General features: G+C 41.4%; 1 protein-coding gene across 2 annotated transcripts in view; it reads left to right on the top strand.

Moving 5' to 3' along the window:
• Positions 1-23,108, top strand: part of SND1 (staphylococcal nuclease and tudor domain containing 1) — a 407,418-nt gene that overhangs the window by 130,235 nt on the left and 254,075 nt on the right. For both annotated transcript variants that reach the window (XR_010406399.1, XM_064574988.1), the window contains exon 11: positions 17,720-17,809. Coding sequence is in view for 1 of the 2 variants with exons in the window: in XM_064574988.1 (XP_064431058.1) it covers positions 17,720-17,809 (90 nt within the window). In the remaining variant the exon portion in view is untranslated. The remainder of the gene's footprint in view (positions 1-17,719; positions 17,810-23,108) is intronic.

Below are 23,108 nucleotides of genomic sequence, written 5' to 3'. Positions count from 1 at the left end.
GACCTGACCCAAAGGCAGACGCTTAACAACTGAGCCACCCAGGCGTCCCTTACTTACTTATGTTTAGAACAAAATCTAGCATTCTCCTTTGGCATCAATACTGCTTAGCTACCACTCTTTCTTGAAAGATTAGTGTACACTAGCCATCTACTTTTATTAAACCCCCTAAAGTCTGACTGAAACTACTCCTGCTGAAGTCATTGCCACATCTAGTGGGCATATTTCAGTTTTTATCTTGACTGTGTGTTGTCATATCTTCTTAAAACTCTCCATTGGATTATTCATGCTCTGATTGTCCTACCTCTTTCCTTTTTAATTTCCCTTAGAGTTTGTGCTGCCCACTTCTTATTTCCCAAATGGGCCCTACTTTTGCACAACTTACAGAAACTGGTCATTCTTCTTGAGTTACGATTCCTGAGGAGAGGGTATTTTAGCTATCTGACCTTCTCAAGATTTTAGGTACTTCCATCTTTGTTTTTATAGCACGTTGTACCTATTTGCAATCCTGTAATTTTATGCTGTGTATATCAAGTTTTTCTTTGGATTTTTTCCTTAAGAGCTGGACTATTTTCTCTAGCGAGTGGCATATGATGTTTTTTAAAATGTAGTTTAATGCAGAATGACTTCTTAATGGCTCAGGCAGTCCCTCCCTTTGTTTCTCTCTCCAGCCCTCTCTGCTGGGCTCTGTGAGCTACATTGCTGCCAAGAAACAGCTCGTGGTGGTTTGCTTTTAATGGTAGATTTATAGTTCTATGAATTGTCAGTATATTAATTCAAGTAAGAAGCTTAAACACAACCCTTAGTTACACCCAAATCGATTGGCAAACCTTTTTAAAAAATTCATAAATTATATGTGCATAAACTTGAGCCTTCATCTATTTGATTAAATCTACATTCGTAATTTGTGTGAGACAAATGTACAAAATATTTTACAGCTAAAACAAGGGTGTTTTCCAGTTCTCACTATGCTAGTGAATGTCCTACATGATGGTATTGTTTCCATACTCAATTATAACCTAAACATTGTGGTTCATTTGTGCTGGGGGGGCAGCACTCCATCCTACAAAAGACCGTTTCTGCCCTTAAGGAAATACAGTGTACTGCAATTAAAAACAACAACAAAAAGTATACAGTTTGATTTTCCCCAATGCCTTGTTATGTGGCCATGATAGTTCTTTGGGGCCCATTATCAAGCTGACCCATTTGCTGAGCTAGAGTGTTTATCTCTTGTTTCTCCATTTCATTTGGGTTGCTGACCCTTCATCCTTTGCTGTACACTTGTCCTTGATTAAAATTAGATCAATAAAGCTAAGTCAAGGTAAAAAGAGGAATTTCCTCGGGAGTATAAGTGACCATATATTACAATTAAACTGTTCAGAAGGAAATATTAGAGGTGTTTTTTTGGTTTTATTTTTACTTACAGCCTTTTATTTCTGATTAGGACTGATAACTATATGGGTTATACCTAATTTTTTGGAAGTATGGAGGGAGGTGATAACGGATGTTTAAGCTGGTGTTTCTGAATTTTTTGTTTTGTTTTGTTTTCCTGTAACCTCCTGGTCTTGGGTTTTGTTCAAATCTGTAAGATTTATTAGCTGAACATTCTGTAGCTAAGTGGCAAGATGTTCTGGCTTCTCATTAGCAGTGACCCTGGGTAGTTTTCTCACATTCAGCAACATTTGTTAGGAGCCACCCAGCATTCTTGTCATCAAGTGGTGAGGCTGAGCTGGAGTTCTGGATGAGGAGGTCACCTTGCACACACACAGCCCCCCCCCGCCCCGGGTGAGGTAGTGCTTTGTAGGGAATGCTCAGGCTAACTGATTTCTCTCTTCTTTTTGCACACCAACTCTACTCTTGTAGGACAAAATGCTTAATGATTGAAAGAAGGAAAATGGCTCTTTTTCTCCTTCCCTAAGCTGTTGGAGGTGCACAAAGGGTCCTAAAATGCCTTGTAGTAGAATCTAGTAGCTATGGATTATGGAATCAGAGTTCAACTTTTGCCCCTGCTATTTTCTCCTGGTGGAACCTAGGGTCTAAATTACACTGAGCCTCATTTGCTTACTCTGTTGAATTGTTCTGAGGATTAAATAAGCACAGTTGGGTTAAAAAGGTGAGTATGATGCTGTTTTTAGCCTGGAATAGCTTCTAATCACCTATGGGATATAAGAAGTCTGTCTAAATACTGACTTGGGTGAGATATGCCACTAGAAGAGAAAGGACATTTGGTTAGAGAGCTCTGAGAAGGTTTGCTGGCGAGGGTGGATGGCATTTGAGCATGGTCTTACAGAATTTTTGTCATTTTAGTAAGCAGAGTCTCTACTGCTGAGATAGCAGTCACATCCAGACATAGGATATAACATAAAAAGAGGAGTAGAAGATTCCGTTGTGGTTCTTGTTCTTGTTCAGGAAGGAAACAGTTTGGAATATAGTTGTTGGGATCAGAATTGGACTAGCATGATCATATCCATAAATAGTGACTAAGTAATCTCTTTTTTTTTGTGCTGTCAACCAGAGATCTGGAATCATATCTGAGAATTCGCATGTTAACTTGGAATTTGATAGCATGCTGATGCTTCTCCCAGATTATAGAAATCAGACTGTTATCTTGAATGAGCTCTACATTTTTTGGTGGTTTAAAAAAAAAACCCTCCTAACTTAAAATTTACCAGTTTCCTTATTTTTTAAGTGTGCAAGTCAGAAGTGTTAAGTATATTCATGTTGTTGGGAGACAGATCTCCAGAGATTTATCTTGTAGAACTGAAGCTCTATACCCATTAAACATGTTTTTCCCCTTCCCCTCAGGTCCCTGGTAACCACTGAGCTCCACTTTTTAAATTTTTTGAAAAAGATTTTATTTATTTATTTGACAGAGAGAAAGTGAGAATGGGAACACAAGCAGGGGGAGTGGGAGAAGAAGCAGGCTTCCTGCCGAACAGGGAGCCCAATGCTGGGCTTGATCTCAGGACGTGGGATCATGGACCTGAGCCGAAGGCAGACGCCCAACCACTGAGCCACCCAGCCCCCCCCCCCCCTTTTTTTGACTGATGACATAAGAGAAGTTTCTAGAATCCATTCAGTAACCTTTTATGATGAGATATATAATATCAAATCTGGTGTTACTTTTCCATCTTGCTGTAGTAGAAAAATGACATGTTGTTAGTGTTCTATGCCTATGAGTTTGGCCATCCCTACTAATCCTCATTTTATTTCTGTTCCTCTTTATGGTAGTATCCACGTTGAAACATGTAAGGTTTTTACTTTCCGTCTTTACGGTGATCCCAGCTTATGAAACCATGAATGTAGCCTTGTTATGGTTGAGCTTTTTAAGATCACAAAATGATTCACTATCCAAGAGAGCGTTTAACAATGTATCAGGTAGAAAAAGTTTAGGATACATTCTTCTCATTGTTTAAATTTTATGTCTTGTTGACTTCATGGATTAGGGACATACTGGCTTGGAAATCTCTTTACTCTAGTGTGGTACTTGTGTTACCAGTTAAATCTTTCAAGCATTTCTCTCCATCACCTTTTTTTTTTTTTTTAACATTATTTATTTATAGAGTGTGAGCAGGGGAAGGGTCAGAGGGAGAGAAAGAATCTCAAGCAGACTTTATGCTAAGTATAGAGCTCGATCTCGTGACCCTGAGATCATGACCTGAGCTGAAATCAAGAGTCGGACGCTTAACCAACTGGGCCAACCTGGAGCCCCACTCCATCCTCTGTTTTAACTGTGGAAACTTTTCATGTGCACTCGTTCCATTTTTCTTGAGTCTTTTATGCACATTTTTACGTCTTACATGGTCCTGTTATAGGGGTCCTGGTCAGGTGCCATAGTCTGGAACAGCTAAGAGGTAGTATTCTCTGAGGAGGAGAGTGTTGGTTATCAAGAGTATTGACCTATCTGGTGGTTGCATGTTTCTTTGTCCAGTTACATAGCAAGGAGGCTTTTGGCCACTGTTGTAGGAGACAGAAACCATACCAGTTATTTTAACAGATGCAACTTAATATAAGAAATTATTAATCAGGCTTGGGAATACTAAAAAGGCAAAAAGAGAACCCTAAGGTTCATGTAGACGTGTTCATTACAAGATACAGCTACCTACCACCTGTGGTGTTGGGAGGACAAATAAGAGGTGGAATATGAAAACTTAGAAATTTGGAGGATGGACCCATTGGAAGGGGGACACAGACCTCTGTTGAGCTGATGTTTGTGTATCTAAGCTTGAAGAAGAAACACCACGGAGCTGGGACCCAGACCTGCCAGGGGGGCCTGCCGGTTGATTGGTTCTGGAGAATCTGAGGAGGTGTGATGAGACGACTTCTGGGAGTGTTGGGAAAACTGTAAGCTGGAATCAGTTACTGCTCCTGGAACAAACTGCCATTGCTGAGAGGAAGAAGTGTAGCTCTGGAGAAGCTGACAGGAATAGGAAAGAGTTTGTTCCTTCTTCCTGTCCATTCTCCTGCTAACATCCCCTATTGGCAGAGCCTAACAGGGAACCAGCTGGCAAAGCAGAAACGTGCTTGGCAGTTTTCCCATCTCGGCATCACAAAGTGGAATTTAAAAAAGGTTAGGTTTGAAACTGAGTGACAATAGCTTCATAACTGGCACAAATACTGTGTCCCGCTTCCTTAATCTCACTGGGCTTCCCAAGAGCCGGTGGCTTCGGGTGGGCATGCGGTGCATGCTGAAATTAATTGACCTTTTCAGGTCTGGGGGGGACTGGGTGTGGAGCCAGATGGGAGCGAAAAGCCTGGGGGTAATTGGTCCGTCCTTGCCGCCTCCGTAGCATTGAGGCAGATGCAAGAGGGAAACTAGTATGGGTGCCAGGGCCAGACAGATCTTTGTTGGGATCTTCTGCTCTGACATGTGTTACCTTGAGCACGTTTTTCCTCTGGGTGTCTAACTTACTGAGCAAAGCTAGGCATTCCAGCCTAATTGGTTGCTGTGGGGATTAGAAATAGTTTTTAGAGTACCAAGCACACAGTAGGTATTCACATGGTCTGGGAGGTTTGTTTTGCTTTTTTAATAGCGTGTTGGAGAAACTGAGAGTGGAGCCATCCCTTTCTGTTAGGGAGTGAGTAAGTCAGAAGGCCGGCAGTCGGAACAGTAAGCGTGTGGTTGTCACAATGGGATGGTGGTGTGATGGACATAAAAATGTTGTTAAATAGGCACAGTTCAAGTTTTGTTTTTGGCTAGAAGCAGCAGGGAATGCAGAGTGACATTACGTAAAACCGGAACTTAAACTGCATTCTCCTTGACCAAGGCACCAGTCTCAGCCCGACGACACAGCCATGGATGATAACCACTGTTGCAGAGCTCAGAGTGGGAGGCTCCCTACTCAGGCCCTCCTGCCCTCACCCGACTCTTCCGGGGATCTGGTCACTAGAATGCTTGTGCATTAGGTGCAAATGACGGGTACAGAATAACCTCAACCCCTTCCTGACTGTGTTTATTCCAGGTTGGGTGAAAGGACGGTCTCTTTCCTGGAGCAACTTCTAGCAAGTCTGGATTCAACCTTGTCAAGGTCTCTTCCTGTGGTAGGGCAAGGCATAATGTGTCTAGAAAGAATTGCCTTGCCAGCTGGGCGCCAGACCTGAATGTCCATGCTGTTCACGGTTCTGGGAACTTGATTCGTCCATGTTTCTCCATGGTGGTAGTGGCTGATGAATGTTGTCGTTTCTGATTGATGACAGGTAGACTATAGAGTAAAAGAGCGTCCTCTTTGTTCTGTAGGGCTAGAAGGATAACCTGTCCTGAAGGCACAGGCCTCGTTTTAGTGAATTAAACCCAGACTGAGAGTACTTTGAATTTGGTGGATAAAATATGTGGCACTAGACATGGCAGCCTGATTTAGACCTTGGAGTAATGCAACTGGCAAGGCAGAAGCTCAGTGTCTAAAGGGAGACCTTAAGCCGTGCACTTACATAATTCAGTCTTGGTTTTTGAAATGCATCACAATTTATTGCACAAATTTGCCTGGAAATCTGGCTCAATTGAAGGTTCCACTGGCATCAGCTAAATAATGGTGTCCTATCCAGCATTGTTTTCTCTTCTGTGTTGTTCTAGGAAGAAGCTTTAATAATTATTTTTTAATATGGTGAAGAAGGAAAGGCATTCACAAAGAAACATTTCTCTAACAAAAAATTGTCTTCTGAATGGGCTTTCCCTGATCCTGCGGTCTATTACAGAGAAAATTGGTTTCCTATTGTAAGAGATTTATTTTCTTTTCCTCCTTTTCCTTCTTCCTCTTCTAGGACTGTGGGAGGGCTTGTGGCACATTACTGTGCTGGATGGGTTTCATCTGGCATGTAGCCTGTACTTTAAGTAACGGGGTTGTCTCTTCTGAGGGCATTGGCTCTCCATTTTCAGCCTGGGGATGAAGGGTAAGAAATGTGGGAGAAGATTTCTCCATTACTAGAAAACATGATTTGGGGCCAACTGGTTAATTATAAGCTTCCAGTGAAAAGGAAAGCAGTTCCAGAAGGGAAGAGCCAGTTGTGATAAACCAGTCCCTGCTGGTTTCCATTACCTCGCAGACCTCCAGGCCTGCTTTTGTCCTTGAAGATGCTTTCTCCCTGCTCCATTTTCCCTTCCGCTTTTAAACTCTGGTTTCTTATTCACAGACTTTTTGTGTTCTTTCCAATGAAGGAGTTTCCCATGTTAATATTGATTCATGTTTGCAATCAATCTTCAGAACTACGAGCTTGGTAGAAAGAGGTCCTACTAGAGTCACTCATTATTTTTTATTTCTTCCTAGCCCTGTTTGCTCATTTGGACAGCACACGAAGAGTGCGTGCGTCATTCAGCATCACGTTGCACCTGCTAGGATTGTTGCAGATCAGTCTCCAGAACAGAGGAAGGGCCCTGCAGTCTTCCCCGGCCTTCTCTTTTCTTCCATATTAGCCACCAGAAACATCACCCCAGCACATGCCCTTGGTCTAGGCTTAAGTTTAAGCTCAAATTTATGAGTTGGGGGAGGGAGGACTGTTACTTTGATTCCACATTAGGAAATCTGCTTTTATATTGTAGTTTAGGATCATTTATTTTAGTGTTGAACTGTCACACTTGATATTTTAAAAATATCAATTCAGCTTTATTTAAATTCTGAGTGGTATTATGTGCTCTTGTAAGGATTTCTGGTAACCATTAGCTAATGATCAAGAGTATTTTTTTTCCTTCAAAGATTTTAAGTAATAGAATTCATTATGTCAAACTTGCAGAGAGAACAGAAGATTGCTTTAAATTCTCAGCCAGGTCAAAAGAGAACAGACCGATTATTTGAATTTTGTACACTTGTTTTTTCTGACATTACACACTGCAGTTAGAGTATTAGACTTTTGCATCATTGCTTACAGAGAGCCTCGATTTTATAGTTTGGTACAGTGAGATAGTATCTAGCCTGGAATCTTTTTAATCATTATTCAGTAATATCATTTGTGTAGTATAGCATCTTACTTGGCAATACTAGCCGGAAGGTAGAGACATTAGAAATAGTTCACCTTCAAGTAGTGTTGTATGAGGGGCCTTCATTCAATGAATCTGCTAACAATGGTATGAACCTACAGCAATATTGTCTCCCCTCACCCCTCTTTAAATTCACTTTAATATTTATTAACCAGTTCCATTTATTCTTAAAATCACAAGTACAGTTTGAGTTTAAAAAAATAAATCTTTTAGGTAGGACTTTTTGTCTTCCTCATTGTATTCTCTCAGTATGTTGAATTTTCTAGGACTATGGCACTATGCTAGGCACTTTCCGGGCAATATAAAGATCTTTTTTTTCTCTCACAGTGATCCTCCCTTTTGTGGTCTGGTGGGGAAGATAAGACCTATATGGAGTAATTAAATTACAGTAATACAAGGCAGAAGGTGATTAGTGCTGTAACTTTGGCTTATCTCTTCTGTCTCTTGACATTTTAGCTCTTGTTAACATCCATGTTAGATGTTGTAAAACTTAGCTAAGTAGCTTTGCTTCTTTGTAACACTGCAAGTGTAGATTTGGTTTTCCCGTGGAGTTTATATTACCTGAAATGTTCCTTGAATGTGAACTTGGAGTTGCCTTAATTTGTACTAATACATCTAGCCCTCTTAGGATTTTTACAGGGTTTTGAAATAATTTTGCCTGCTTCACTTTTCACTTGTGTAATGCCAGGTAATTCTTTAAATTGCTGATTCTTAGGAGGAAACTGAGGTACGTGAGCAGCCAGGAGCTGCTGGTGCCAGAAACATTGTTTAGAGCCTAGGCTCTTACTCTCTTGATCAGCAGCAAGCTGCGCACTTAATTCTTGATCATCTGTTGCCATCACATGCTTGAGGAGTGTTTGATTTCAAGGTCCAGGACAGTTCTTTCGTCTGTGACTTCAGGAGTAGTGAACTTGAGCTTTGTTCTCTTCAAGGATCCAGTGCCCTTTCTGTCTCATTATCCCTGTCTTATCAGCAGAATCCTCACTATTCCTCTAGGAAAGGTGCCCCAGACTTAGTTCCCCCTTGGAGCAGACTATTTTCAGAGCAGTTGGTGAGTGAGGGGAAAAGATTTTGCCCTTTTACGTGTTGGAAGCCGTCCCTATGCAGGGAGAAGACGATGGGGCAGGACTCCAGAGTCTCTTTTATTTTCCATTTTCTTCGTGGGCCCGGGAGCAGCGTTGCTGTGGATCGCACAGCTTCCTACTTGTGAGCTGTGGCATTCTTTAGCCTTGACGTCTGTGAGGGCTAGTGACGCTCTTTGATTTCACTCCCTCCTCCTGCCTGCAGAAGTATTTGCAGCTAAGTGAAGGGACCCCATATGATCTGCTGCTTGGATAATGGTTTTGGAGCCCTGAGAGCCTTTAAAGTATTTATTCTTACAGCCTTGACAGGGACTTGGGGGAAAAAGACCTGATATTTGACCTCTTGCCCACCCCCCCACCCCCAGCCTTACTGCATCTGAGCAATAAATAGCAAGTACTTCTGAAAATGCTCATAGTTGGCTAATGTAATTGAGTAGAAGAGCAGTCTCCAGAGACATTTTTTTCCCCTTTCATGATGGTCTTGAAAATGGTACTTTAATTTTGGGATGTGCAAGTTCCTGTGGAACATAATCATATGCTGTGCACTGCAGATGACGGGTGAGTCCCTTCAAGGACATAAGGCTGCCTAAATCTGCTCTGTTTCTTTACCTCTTTGGATACCATGAAGCTGTTTTCCTGGCACCTTGCCAGGTTGTAACTGGGTTGTTTTGGGGAATTGTCACTTCCTCTTTTCTGTTTTCACTGTGGCTAGTCTAGGTCTAGACCACTGTGTGTCTGAGGACAGGGGCAGACAGGAGAGAGGATATGCCTACTTTTGCTGTTCCCTGCCCATAGGTGCGTTGGTTTTCTCTCTTGATTCTTGGATTCCACATTCGGTCTTCTTATAGTTGGACTTGAGGAATATTTGAAAAATCTTGTTTTGTCACCATTATTACTAGAATGTTTTAAGTTGTCTTATCTATGTCGAAGTTTAAGGAGTATGTATATTGAGTCACCTCCAGCTGCATATATAGAGATACACTTGAATTCCCCCGTTATTTACTTGTTAATTTTTGTTTAACCATTTGACATGAAGCACTTCATTATTGCTTTCTGACTCTTAAAACCTTTAACCTCCCTTTTCTTGCCATTGTTTTAAGTGGGGCTAGGCCCTCAATATATACAGCATCATTTTTCAAGATGTGGTCCACAGACCTTCTTGCTACTTACTAAAAATACGGAATTATGGAAATCACACACCAGACTTACTGAATCACAATATCTGATGTGGGCCTGGCAGTCTGCATGTTTACAAGCTCCCCAGTGATTCTTAGGCACACCAAAATGTGACAACCATTGACAGGCGATGATTGCTTTTTGGAAGTAGCAGGTACAGAGTATAGTGTCCCACCCACCAGCCATGAGCGTAGGCCTCTGAGATAGCTGGGTCCAGAATCCCAGCTCTCCTATTACCTGTTACATGAGCTAGGAACGTTTCCCTTCCTTGCTGTAAAATTGGAATCCTAATCCTTACCACCACAATTCAGGTAGCATTGCTGTCAGCATTCAGCCTGCTTGATAGGGTTGTTGTTGTAGGGGTGATAGGGTTGTTACTGTAGGGGGGAGGAAAGTTTTCCTTCCCCCATAGGGTCCCTGCATGGGTCCAAAAATTAAACTGACAAGGACAGATTAACAGGAGAAAAACCTGCAGATTTATTTAATATAAGTTTTATATGACATGGGAGCTTTCATAAGAAAGTAAAGACTCTAAGAAACAGACCTGAGTGTTTTTATGTTAGGTCAATGAAGAATGGACTGCTGGGTAGAAATATGATAGGTCAAAGAGTATGAGGGAAGTGTCAAGGCCTGTTGGTTTGGATTCTTTGCAGTGTTATCTTTTCTTTGAGAATAAGGATGTTCTTTTCCTTCCTCCAGATATAGGAAGGGCATCTCTCCCCTGAGGTTTTATGACCTGTTGGAGGGGAGAATGGTAGCGATAAGGTCAAAATGACCTTCCTGTTTCTCCTGTTCTCTCAGACTCCTTCAGCTTGAACCTCCTCATTAATAATAGCATTGATTATTAAACCTTAAATTGGAGTGTTTTTCATATATGTTATTAGATCCTTAAACATGGGATCAGCAAGATCAAATATGGTTGTCAGAAAAATTGAGAAATTTGAAGGACCTATAGAAGCAATGAAACACTTCAGGGGCATAATCATGGGGTTGGAAGACTAGCTAGTCCCTTCCAGTCTTATACCTGTGAATTTTTATAATCTCTCCCCCTCCCACCCCCCACCCCCACAATTTGATTTAAGTTTCTATTGTTTACCATTCCCTTTTTGCTTCCTGGAGATATGTATGAAATGTATTGCATTGTGAATTTGGAACTTACACAGATCATGTCTCTTTAATAGACTCAGTTTACCTTTGAGAGATACTTTGATTGGAAGAATGAAATGAAGCTAATTGGGAAATAAGCATCTTTTTTCTGTGAAACAACTCCTGGGGAAATGTTTGGATATATGCACTTACTGTGTATGTTCCTTTAGATAGAGTGGCACAAACCGACTTCCACTTGGCCAAGGCAGTTACAATTTTGAACCTTTCCCCAGGTGCTGACTATAGCTTTCTAGTTAGATGACCACCTTTATTAAAAATATGCTACTGTATGTGCTAAGCACCATAAAATAGTGGATATCCCTGTGGATTCTGTTTCCTGGCTGTCAAAGGAATTGATAGGTTCTTGATTGTAAATATGCCCGGGGCATGTGGTTATGTTCCTATGTTCAGTCTATAATTCAAATGGAAATAGCAGCCTTTGTTTATTAAAATGGCGTGTGTGGCCGGGCAACTGGGACTGGTCCATTATTTACTGTTGGAAATTTTATCCATTTTAATCTGATCATGTCTGTTCTTATTTTAGTTCAACAGTCAGTTTTAAGATCTTCATAGAGTACAATTCTGCTTGGCTACTTTAATTAATATTATAGTTCAAGTCTCCTATTAAAAATAAAAATCAAACTTGCTTTTGACCCTGGTTATTTGAGAGCACATTTGTAGTTAAATTATTCTGTTCTGCCTCATGGAAGGGTACATCTATGAACATTGGGTTTTGGGGTTTTTTTGGAGGGAAAAAATGGAATTTAATGCATTTTTTATGAGGAAAAGAATGACCCATTGTTTCATATTTTATTCCTCTGCAGTAAAATATTGTGAGCAAAGGGAAAATGTTGACCAAACAAGGTTTGGGGTTTCCTATCCCTGAAAGTTTTTCGCTTTAAAAACATTCCAACATTATAGAATAAGATAACAGGCATTCCTTTTTCAGCCTTGGTATATACCGCATGTTTTTGAGCTCCTCTTTTTCTCTTTCAAAGACAGAAAACCTCACAGAGAAAGCTGGAAGTCTCATGTACTCCTCCTCAAACCCATTTCTTTCCCCCTGCTCCTTTTCTCTTTTTCCCACTACCCATCCCACATCAATACCCATTGTCTTTCATTTCTTTGCATTTTTATACTTTTGCTGCTTATATAGCTCTATGAATAATGTTGCATGTGTGTGTTTTTAGTCTCTATGTGGGATTTTACCAAATAATTCTACAACTTGTTTATTCTGCTCAATATTTTTTCAAATTTGTTCATTTGGGTTGCTCTAATTCAGCTTAACTGCTCTGTAGTATTCTACTCTAGGGTTGTACCAGAAACATTAATGTGATTTTATAAGATTTTTTTAGGGTACATACGTACCTCTAAGTAGACTTTCCTAATTAATAGGGATTTAAGCAAATGATGACAAGTAGCACTGTGTCAAGATGCCGCAGTAGTTGAGCCATGTTTTACTCCCCATCTGTGGTTAGAGGGCACTCCCATTTCCCCACATTCTCACTTTAAAGGTTTTGGCCAATATAGTGGATGTCCTATAGTATCTCAATTTACATTTGCTTGATTATTGATTAAAAATTACTTTTTCCTATGCTTAACGTCCATTTGGAGTTCTTTAGTGAAATGTCTGTTTATCCCTTTTGCCAATTCTCTTGTTGGATCATTTCTCTTTTTTCTTACTGATTTGCTAGAGCTCTTCCTTTCTTTGCAGAGCAAATCTAATCAGAACTTCCAGTGACTCTTACACCACATCTGCCTACCTGACAGCTGAGTGCTCATACCTGATGATGAATTATGTGCTTCTGGGTCAAGCTACTCCTGTCTTGCCTGTTCAAGGACATTGGCTTGGAAGTCCTGTCCTCTCTTCTACATTGTCACTTGTTTTCTCTCCACTGGACCAGCGCCTATCATTTCTCTCCTCTATGATGGAAAACAGAAGCGCTCTGTCTTCACCCTGCTTCCTCTGCCAGCAGCCACATAATCCCTCCATACTCCTTCGTGGCACAGCTTTCGGAAGCATTGCATGTGCTTGCTGTTTCCAGGGCTTCACTTCCCATTCCTGGTTCCCGACAGCCTCTGCCCCTGCTGCTCCCCCAGAACTCTCCTTGTCCACTTACTAACGACCTTCACTTAGCTCATCCACCATGCAAATCGTTGTCCTGCTCTCCCCTGCCTTGCTGCACTTGACCCCGTTGGTCATTTCTTCCTTCTCAATTCACTTTCTTGCCTTGGCTTCCAGGGCCTGATGCTCTGGTAATTTCCTCCTACTCAGCTCACTGAGTGCTCCTTCTCATTCTCCTTTGGCAGATTCCTTCTCTTATCGCTTTTGAATGTTAGAATGCCTTAAGGCCCAGTCCTCAGTCCATTTCAGACGCCTAGCTTTCACACCACCCGCACGCCCGCACCTAACGAATGTGTACCACCAGCGCAGAGCCTTCCTCCCAGCTCCCCCCTTGTCTGCCAAGCATGCCTGGAACTCAGCTCCTGGCCATCTCCTCTGATGACCCCACCCCTGTGTCCTTTTGCTCAGATAAAAATCCTTGCAGTCATCCTTGGCTCCTCCCTTTCTTCCACACCTCTCATGCCATCTGTCTGTCAGAATATTTCCGGATTCTGACCACTTCTTACCTCCCTCGCTGCTACTTCCTTGATGTAATCTACCACCACTTTCTGCCCAGATTACTGTCATAATCTCCTCTTTGGTCTCCCTGTGCTCTCTACCCTTTCCTTGTCATGGCGCCTGTTAACCAACAAAGTGGCCAAAGTAATTTTTTCAAATATTAAGTCAGACCTGTGTCTTCATCTCCTCTTTCTCTCCCCTTGTGCACACTGTTGTAGCTACAGTGGTGTCTTCGCTGCTTCTTGAACCCACCAGGCATGCTCCTAACACAGGGTCTTTGCATTGGCCACTGTCCTTGTCCTCCAGATGGCTCTATCCCATACCTTCCTTAAGTCTTTGTTAAACTCTAACCTGCCGCATAAGGCCTACCCTGACCACATGACAGCCGTGGCCCTACGCGCCAGCTCCCTCATCCTCCTCTGCTTTTTCCAGATCTGTTTCAGTCATCAGCTACTAAATGTTTGTACTTTGGCCTGTCAGCTTTGTTCATGAAGTCTTTTCAGTAAAGAACGGCTTTAATTTTAGTGGAACCACATTTATTAGGCTTTTTTTTTTTTTTTGCCCCCGTGGTTTGTTTCAAGCCTTGTTTAAGAAATCCTGCAGTATCTCTAGGGCATTAGATTTCTTTTTTTACTATATCTTTTTTTGCTACAGGAGGAGCTAGATAAAATTTGGCCTGAGGTTGAGACTCAAAACTAGGGGTGACTATAAGGCCTTGACATTCCCTCCAAGTGAGCATTGAACAGCAACCCCATTTTGGCAACCAGCCAAATATAAATTCCTGTAAAAATGCCAAGTGGGTCTTTAGATGCTGAGATGTGGGTGTTGGGCCTCCCTCTCCAAACCACTGAGAGGTACAGATAATTGAAGTTATCTCTCTAATGTGTGAGTCATTGCAGGGCCTACATACAACGTCATTTCTCAGGATGAACAGTGATTACAGCACGTATTGGTTTTTGTATTATCTGCCCACCAGATAAAGCAAGCATTCTCTTCTATTTTTATTTTTTTAAAAATATTTCTCTGTAAATTAGAATCTAAACTAGATAGTCCTTTTTCGCAGGTAAGATTCCGCTAAAATCCTGTTTTCTCAGAATACATTCCATACCTCAGTTGCCTCTTAGAGATTTCAAAGGCTTTTATGTACCTGGTAATTTGGAGGAATTGCTTTTATTTTGTGGTTTCCTCGGGACTTAAAATATCTCTCTTGTAAGATGTTTGCCGATGTCAATAGCTACTAGCTCTAAAGGGTTAGAGTAACAAGATCATTCTGTTTTCACTTGTGATACCTTGTTTTCTGCTTGTGCTATTAGTTCTTTCCTAGCTTCATGAGAGACATATAATCAGACTCTGAAGTTGCCCGGTTTTTTATTGGGATTATTTTCTTTCATTCTTCTGAGGGCATTTTGGCTTGGACCAATTCTGTTGAGTGTCTTTCTTTTTCAGTCATTTTCACTCACTTAGGTGTAACTCATCTCGTGATCTTCATTTGAATATTTGTTAAAACTATTATTTCTTAGCTTTCACTCATTGTTTCAGAGTCCAGTCAACTCATACTGCCTTGTGATCTTTGTGGTGTTTCAGAATAAGTAAGGTAAGGTTCACACATTCAGGTCCTGTGATAAATCATGAGGCTTTGCAAGGTAAATGTCAATATTTTGTTCACTTCTCTCTTTATAATGTTGTTCACTTAGGCTTGTGCAATTACACAGCTACTCTCTGTAAATAGATTGTCCTCCATTGCATTGTGAATATAAACATTGGCACTTCTTTATTCCTGAGGGCTGATTCTGATAACCGTTGATTTTGTCTTTATTAAAAATCCTGTTCATTATTGGCACCTAGAATTTTCTGTCTAGCAAGCATTCTTACTGTATCATTGACTGTCATCATAAACTCTATTTTACGGCTTATATATTATACTTAGCTCCTCAGGAGTGACTCACTATTTTGATTTGGCTGTCTGAATGTTTATAAAATATCCATAATCCTGTATATTGTGCCCTTGGGTTATGCAGAACTCCCTCTACCCCAGCAACCCTCACGTATCCTGTTTTCCTCTTCTTTTTTTTTTTTCCTGCAAAAAAACTACATGTTTAGGGCCATCCCTCACTTACTAGACAGTGATCGTGACACCCCAGGAATTTGATTCAAGTGTGGCAATCCATGTTGTTCCCATTGAGAGCTTGTGGAGTCCCACACATCCAAGAAGGAAAAGGAGCTCGCCTTCCATTTCTGAACTTGCCTCTAACCTCCAAGAAGAGAGCACTGAGTGCTGGAATGCTGCTGCCACCTTGTTGTTACTGTTGTTTTAACCAGAGGAACTAGAAGGCATGACTGTGGAGCTCAAACTCAATTCTCCGCATTCTCATAGAGATTTTTCTTGGTGATGTCAATGAATTGTTTAATGATGTGTTCTGGGCACCAAGGCTTGGTTAGGGTATAGGAGGAAACACCTATTTCAGTTCCCTTGACCTCAGTACTGTCATTAGGATTAGTTTAAACATGGGGTATTTAAATGATAAAGGTTCTTTATTTAGGAGTAGTTGGCTATTTGAGAAAATAACTTGAATACCTCTTTCAGTATAGAGTGGATTATAAGGAGGTGAGGCCAGGTGAGCCACAGGATGGGTAAGCACACCTGGATTAGTTAGTCCTTGATTTTCTTCTTTATTTGTGAAATTTTCCCTCATATGATCTGGGTCCTAGGCATTCTGAAATCTATACATGTAGTCCTATTCTTCTAGCATACTTGATTTCTGTGTATATGTAATTTTGCATATTTCTTTTGTAGTTAGTTCATCCAACTATTATTTAGCATGTACTATGAGTGGGAGGCACTCTACTTGTTTCCAGGGTCACAGAATAACAGAAATGGACAGGATCTCTGTTCTTGTGGAACTTAAGGGCTCAGCAGGGGAGAGACATTACTTAGGTCTGACATTAATCAGACCTAGCAATCTAGCCAACATCTCCCTATTTCTTGTAACATCCTCCCGCCCTCGACACCCCCCTTAAAAGACAGACTTCTCTTAACTTCATACGCATGTCATCATGAGTTAGAATATTGGATTCTTCTTCTATTATCCCCTCTATCCATTCTGTTCCTTCCTTCCTTCCTTCCTTCCAAGATTTTATTTATTAGAGAGAGAGAGAGAGGGAGAGGGGCAAAGGGAGAGGGAGGAACAGACCTCCAGCTGAGCAGGGAGCCCCGATGCAGGGCTCGATCCCAGGACCTTGGGATCATGACCTGAGCCAAAGGCAGACGCTTAACCGACTGAGCCACCCAGGCGCCTCTCTTAATGCTTCTCAGATCACTTTAGTTCCTATCCATTCCCTCTTTGTCAAGTTCCTCTAGAACCTTCTCCCATATTCTCATAGTTATATTGCTTAGAACAGTAACCTCTTTGGGGAGAAGTCTGGGACCTATGAGATAACGCAAGAATTGTGTATGTTGATTTTTATATGTGTACATGTTGTGTTGAAATACTATTTATTCCTGCCTCCTTTAGCTTGTTCTGTTTTTTCAATTCTATTTTCTTTCTAGTTTTTTCTTATCCTGTAAACTCATATTAAGTCAATGAAACCATGTCACCCTGTCAGTGAAACATTTCCTGATTACTTCTTTCTTTCCACTTCCCTGAACTCTGATAGCACTTAGTCCCTAGTCTATATCACACAATTTAGCACTTACTCAAAACTGCTTTGTGTTGCCATTTCACATCTGTTGCCATGTCACAGCTTTTCTTGTATTACTCTGTTAGTTTGTAAGAATTTTGAATCCAGGATTATAACATATATTTACACAGAGCTTTGTGTGGGGCTAAGAGTTGGTAGGTCCTTAATAATGGCTTACAGAATAATAGAACTAGATTCATAGTGTATCTATAAATATTTAAAGGGCCCTAATACTTAGCTTCTTCTATACAACAGTCTATATAGGTCTTTTCCTCATTGATGAACATTTGCTTGTTTCCAGTTTGGATAATTACAAACATTTCATTACTTATTTTTGAGTCTGTCATGTGAAAAAGATGATCTCATTCCCTGTAAAGCATTTCATCCAAATATCTGTTATGTGTATTGGCACTTAGTTAATATTTGTGATACTGGGAGGTAGCATATTTCAGGTGTATTCTAGTATTTTTGTTTTATTGGCTGTGTTCATTTGTGGGTTTTTTGATGTTTGTTTCTCATTTCTGATGTGATATTTTGTTTTTCTTTTAGGATAAGAACAAGAAACTACGTCCCCTATATGACATTCCCTACATGTTTGAAGCCCGGGAATTTCTTCGAAAGAAGCTTATTGGGAAAAAGGTAAATGAGACAGAAACATATTTGCAAATGGTTGGGGATCATTTTAAGCTGGGCCCTTGTGATGGAATCCCAGAGACCAACAGATGACGCCCCTCTGCCAAGTCAAGCGGAATTACTTTGATACGAAGAGGGGCGTGCCTGTGTCTCAGGACGTGGTATCCCGTGGGAGAGATTTAAAATTGGGGCCCTGACCACAGTGTGATTGCCAAAGCTCTCACAGCATGTTCTTTCCAGGGTCCAGGCTCAATTCCAGTTTCAATAATTGCATATTGCCCCGAGCTTCATTTACTTGGCTCCCTTGTATCTCTTCAGCCACCTCCATTAAAAGTCGGTGCTGTGGGATATGCTATTGAAGGAAGGTTGCCGGTTTTTTCTGCCTCCCTTACTCCTGAGGAATAGATTGGCTGTTGAGAAGAGGGGCTCTCCTGGAACGGGAGCATGCTTACTGAAATGCGCTGTGGTGCATAAGCCACCTCCACTTGTTCAGTTTGTCATCCTTCCTGTAGCTTCTACTGCAGGTGCTAGGGCAGCCTTACTGGGGGAGGATTGTGTGGTTTCCTAGTAGTTCCTGGGGAGCTCGTGGTGCAGCAAAGTGACTTTCTGGTCTGGTGCAACAGCCCAGAGGCCCTAAGAGTGCATTTCCTTGTGTTCTTAGAGCATATATTCTGTGGCCAGCTACAGAACTTGCCTTTTTGGGAGGCTGAGAGTGAGCCTCTGAGCATTCCCTATTTTCCCTGACCTCCCCACCCTAAATATTCTGGGCAGGTGTCTGTGTCCTTGATGAACAAAGGAAATGAGTGGCGTAGTTCCTTTGATGGTGGTTGAAGGAAATCTGTTCAGGGAGGGACTGTGATTTGTCTTTTCCGTACTTTGCTTCGGTGAGGGTTCTTCTGGGAAGATACCATGTTTTGGGTCTGATTTTTCTCATGTCTTGAGAAAGATAAGGCCGTTCTGCTGTATATCTGCCCTTAACACACATTAATGCCACATTAGCATTCTTTACCTAAATGCAGATTTTTAATGATGTGACAGGTTTCATAAGGCTCTGGCTTTTGAACTAACGCCAAAGTAGTCTATCATAAACATAACAGTTTTATTATATACCATAGTCACTAGAAATATAAATTATAGCAAAGAGATTTTTAAAGTTGGCATGGGATGAATTTGCTAATTTTGAAGTAGAGAAACTAAGCTGGAGTCCCTAAAATGAGAGTTAATCTCCTCAGGTTCCTTCAGAGAATAGACTCATTTGTCATTGTATAAAACTTGAAGAACGCTGTATTCATTCATGAAGTGTAGTGCGAATGATGCCTTTAAGCCTCTTTCAATTTCTAGATCTCCTGTTATCTGATCTAATGTCGACATCTCTATTTCACCAATTTTATATCCTATCGCTCATTTGCTGGCTCATAAACAATAGCATAGAAGCAAACAAGGAATTCCTCAAGAGTGTGGATTTCTATGGAAATCCATCCAAAATTAACCTGAGGTGGGGGGCAGCACTTATTTGATTCCTACGCAGCTGTCTGCGCGCCATGTGGTATGGTACCCACCTGGCTTCTTTGAATGTTGCCCTCACCTGATTCTGCTTCATCCCTGGGAGCGTAGATCACAGCTTATTGCAGCCGATGCTGAGTGGTCCCAGAAGGTTAGCCAAGGGTTCTGCTCTCAAACGGTATGTGCCAGCCCTCTATAAAGACCATCTCTCTCAGGATAGAAGGACTGATCTCATGTGTCAGATATGGTGGCAATTCTTAAGCAATTAGGTTCCTTCTTGGTGGGAGAAGCCTTGTTTACTGGTTCTTCTGCATAAGAGTTGATTGGATTCAATTTGTGCTGAGCCCAAGTTTGTCCCCCACGGTGACATTGTATAAATGATGAATACTGTATCCCTGCACGGGGAGTAGGATGCTGCTCAGCTCTGCTGGGCTGGAACATTCCTGATGCAAACTGCTTTTCCTGACTCACCACCTGAAACCACTTGCCTGTCTTCTGGGCCCATCAGTTGCGACAGCGAACACCCATGTTTTCTCTCGAGTCTGGGAGCAGGCAGGGCAGTTGCTGCCTCAGGGGGGTGGCTAGCACATCATTGCACATTTCTGCCAATTCCCTTCAGACCTCTGCAGCTGTTCAGCATGGCACATGGTGATTAAGAGGCACGGAGAGGGAGCATGTGTGCCTGTGTGCCTCTGTGCACGAAAGCTGATTAGGGCAGCCTGTCACAGCTTAAGCAAGATAATGGAGGTAAATCATCTTCTCTGCCCAGACTATTATTTGACCATCCCAGAGAGTCTATAATATGACAGTTTTGAGGAGTTTCTAGAATGTAGAGAAATAAGATTGAAGGTAAACTGGTAAGATGCTTTGTTAGATTCAATGGTCTCCATTTCGGTTATGGAAATTCACTTTGATTCACTCCCAAGATTCAATTCTGGCTAAGTGCCTTAATTAAAGTAACCATGCACCTCTCTGAGCCTTGTGAACTAGGAATAGTATTTGCCTTCCCTTTCTCATGGGATTTTTATAAGAATCTAGGATGATATTAACCTTTCATGTTTTTCCAGATGCCAGTCAGGTAAGTTGTGTTGTCTTGTTTAATAGTGCTGCTTTTTTTTTTTTTTTATGGAATCTAACAGTTACTTTTTTTTAAAATTGGCTCTGAGGTCAAGAGATGTGAATCAATGTGCAACTATTTGACTGACATCATCCCATTGCACAGATTTGAGTGGTATTTGGTTAGATGTGGCATCAAGTTTCCAGCTTCCACAAAACTAGTGTCTCCTTGTGCAGTCTGTGTATGTGTAAAGTGTGTGTAAAATGTATGTTTGTGTGTGTGTGTTCTCTGAGGGAGACGTGCAAGAATACGTGTGTATGTTGGAAGTGTTTCAGAAGCTGTCTGAATTGCCATACTGCCTGGTAGAATTCCCTCCCCATCCTCTGTTTACCATCTGCCATCTGTGCTTTCACTAAAATCTTGACTAAGGAGAATGTCTGGTGAAGAACTGTCTCGCTAATTTCTTCTGGGGTTCTTCATGGCCCTAACGCAGTGGAGAAATGGAATCCATGGTAACTTTCATACGTCTTTTAGTTTTGTGGCATGACATCCTAGGTGTGTATAAGGTGGTGAGGTTGATGTCCTAAAATAACCAGGGCGATAGTCCTCTTCTAGTAGCGGGAGCAATGTCTTCCTGTGTATATATATTTTTTTCTTAATGCTTAGAGAAGGCCAGCCCATCGACAGGAAGAGTTTGTGTGCCTAAATCATTTTGTTCTCAGTGGAAGAAGGTGATAATAACTGGGATCTGCGCTGGGAATTTTCTCCAGCTGTCTCATAGAATCTCTAAAGTAGAATCTCAAGAGTATTTTAAATCCATGTAAGACAGCATTTACAAATGACCTATGAATCACTGTAACTCCTGTCCCTTAATTGTACAATTTCCATCACCATGGGAACTATTGTGTTCGGACTTGGAACTTGCTTGGACAATTGAGGGGTCAAAAATGGACGAGTGGAAGAGATGGGATTGCAAGAAGCAAGAGTGCAGAGAAGCCTCAGGCCTGGCACTATATGCTCCATCCACGCTTCTCCTATCTCCACAATCCTCGGCCCAAAAATATGTCTTTGCTCCCTCAATGTTTTTGCCGGTATTTATTGAATAAGCAGATTTGGAGATGAAACTCATTTGTAAACTAACAGCCAACTTTGGCTTTCATGCCATTAAAACGTGTTCTGTGAACTAGGCTGACTCTTTTTTAGGCACTTAAAATTGAGCGTTTTTCTTGATAAATGCAGACAGTTGGGAAGTTATTGGGCTATAAATAATACTGGCAGTTATTTCAAATTCATATTGCATTAGATGGTTCTTCTCTTTTGGAAACCTTTCTTTCCTGAAGTTTGTACTTTGAAGGCATGGAGCTCTTTGGGGTAGGTGGAAATGATCTTCTTTGCACCAAGATTCATTAAGTCCGAACTTGTGGTATTCTGTCAGAAACTCTGGACTCGTCCAGTGTCCTGGAAATCACGCCTTTCTGTTGCTGTCACAGATATCTTTGACACCCCGCACTTCCTTTACCCCCCTACCCCAACCCCTAACCAACTCCTGCTGTGTAGATGTGTGTGTTTCCTGTTCCTTCCATTGTGCTGCTGCAGCCTTGTGTCAGATGCCCCTCACCGAGACTCCTGGAGCCTACAGCCATTTTTTCCTGCTCCAGTCTGTTCTGCACCTGCAGCTAAAGGGAGCTTCACCAGTGACACACTTTTGGCTTCCCATTGCTTCCTGTGGCCTACAAGGTCCAGCATAATCTGGTTCCAGCCTACTTCCCAGAAAGAAGCCCTTACCCCTTCTCCCATCCACTTCCTGGCCACCTTTCTGGCTTTCTTTAGGTTTCTGAAATGCATTATGCTGTCACCTCAGGGCTTTTGCACTTGCAGTTTCTTCTCTTTGGGATACTCTCTTTGTCCTTCTTTCCCCTTATTTGTCTTACAGTTATCCTTCATATTCAATTTAAACGTGACTTCCTGGGGCAAGTTGTCCCCAAACAAGCCCCCTTCTGATAATTTGTATATAATTTTTCACATCTTAATGTATCTTGTGTTAATATCTCTCGTCAGATTCATTTTATTAGGCCAACTGGGGCCCACATCTGTTTTGCTCACCACCCCAGGGTTCCGCATATACAGTTTATGATGCACAGTAGGTGCTCAATAAATTTCTTCTAAATTAATTAACTTCAGGGGAAAATGGGAGCATTGGGATGAAGGCCGTGTGGACCCAGATAAGAATATATTAAGGGAGCTAGAAATAGGCCCTACCTGATTTGCCTGGGGTTAGCCAGATATGGAAGAAGTAGCATGAGATTGTCTCTTCATTCCGGACTCTAAAGTCAATCTGGAAATGGTTGATATTATATGTAAATGATCTTCCCTCTATTCTGGGTTAATGTGCTTTAAGAACTGGTTGGCGACCCAGCTACTGTTAATAGCCTTGTTTCTTTGGGATGCCAACTATAGAAGATATGGCTCATTTGCGATTTGGTGAACACCTCTGTATGATTTTCATGCCATTCCAATTTGTACTGTGAACTAGACAGACTTCTTAAGACATTTTATATAATGCTCATTTGAGTGTAACAGGGTCAGGGCTGTCATTTGTTGAATTGTCTCTTCGTGGTAAGCCCTGAATATTTTCACTTTTATTTAATTTTACTTAATTTTCACCTCCATCCCAAGATGTATGCAGGTATTGCTATTTTTACAGGTAAAGAAATGGAAGCTCATAGAAATTGTTTTATCCAGGCG

This window comes from Mirounga angustirostris, unplaced genomic scaffold (assembly GCF_029215605.1).
Source record: "Mirounga angustirostris isolate CCGP_5_RB_7025 unplaced genomic scaffold, mMirAng1.0.hap1 SCAF_12, whole genome shotgun sequence".
In the NCBI taxonomy this organism is placed as follows: domain Eukaryota; kingdom Metazoa; phylum Chordata; class Mammalia; order Carnivora; family Phocidae; genus Mirounga; species Mirounga angustirostris.
Note: the sequence above shows the minus strand (reverse complement) of the source record. Positions and strands in the feature narration are given on the sequence as shown.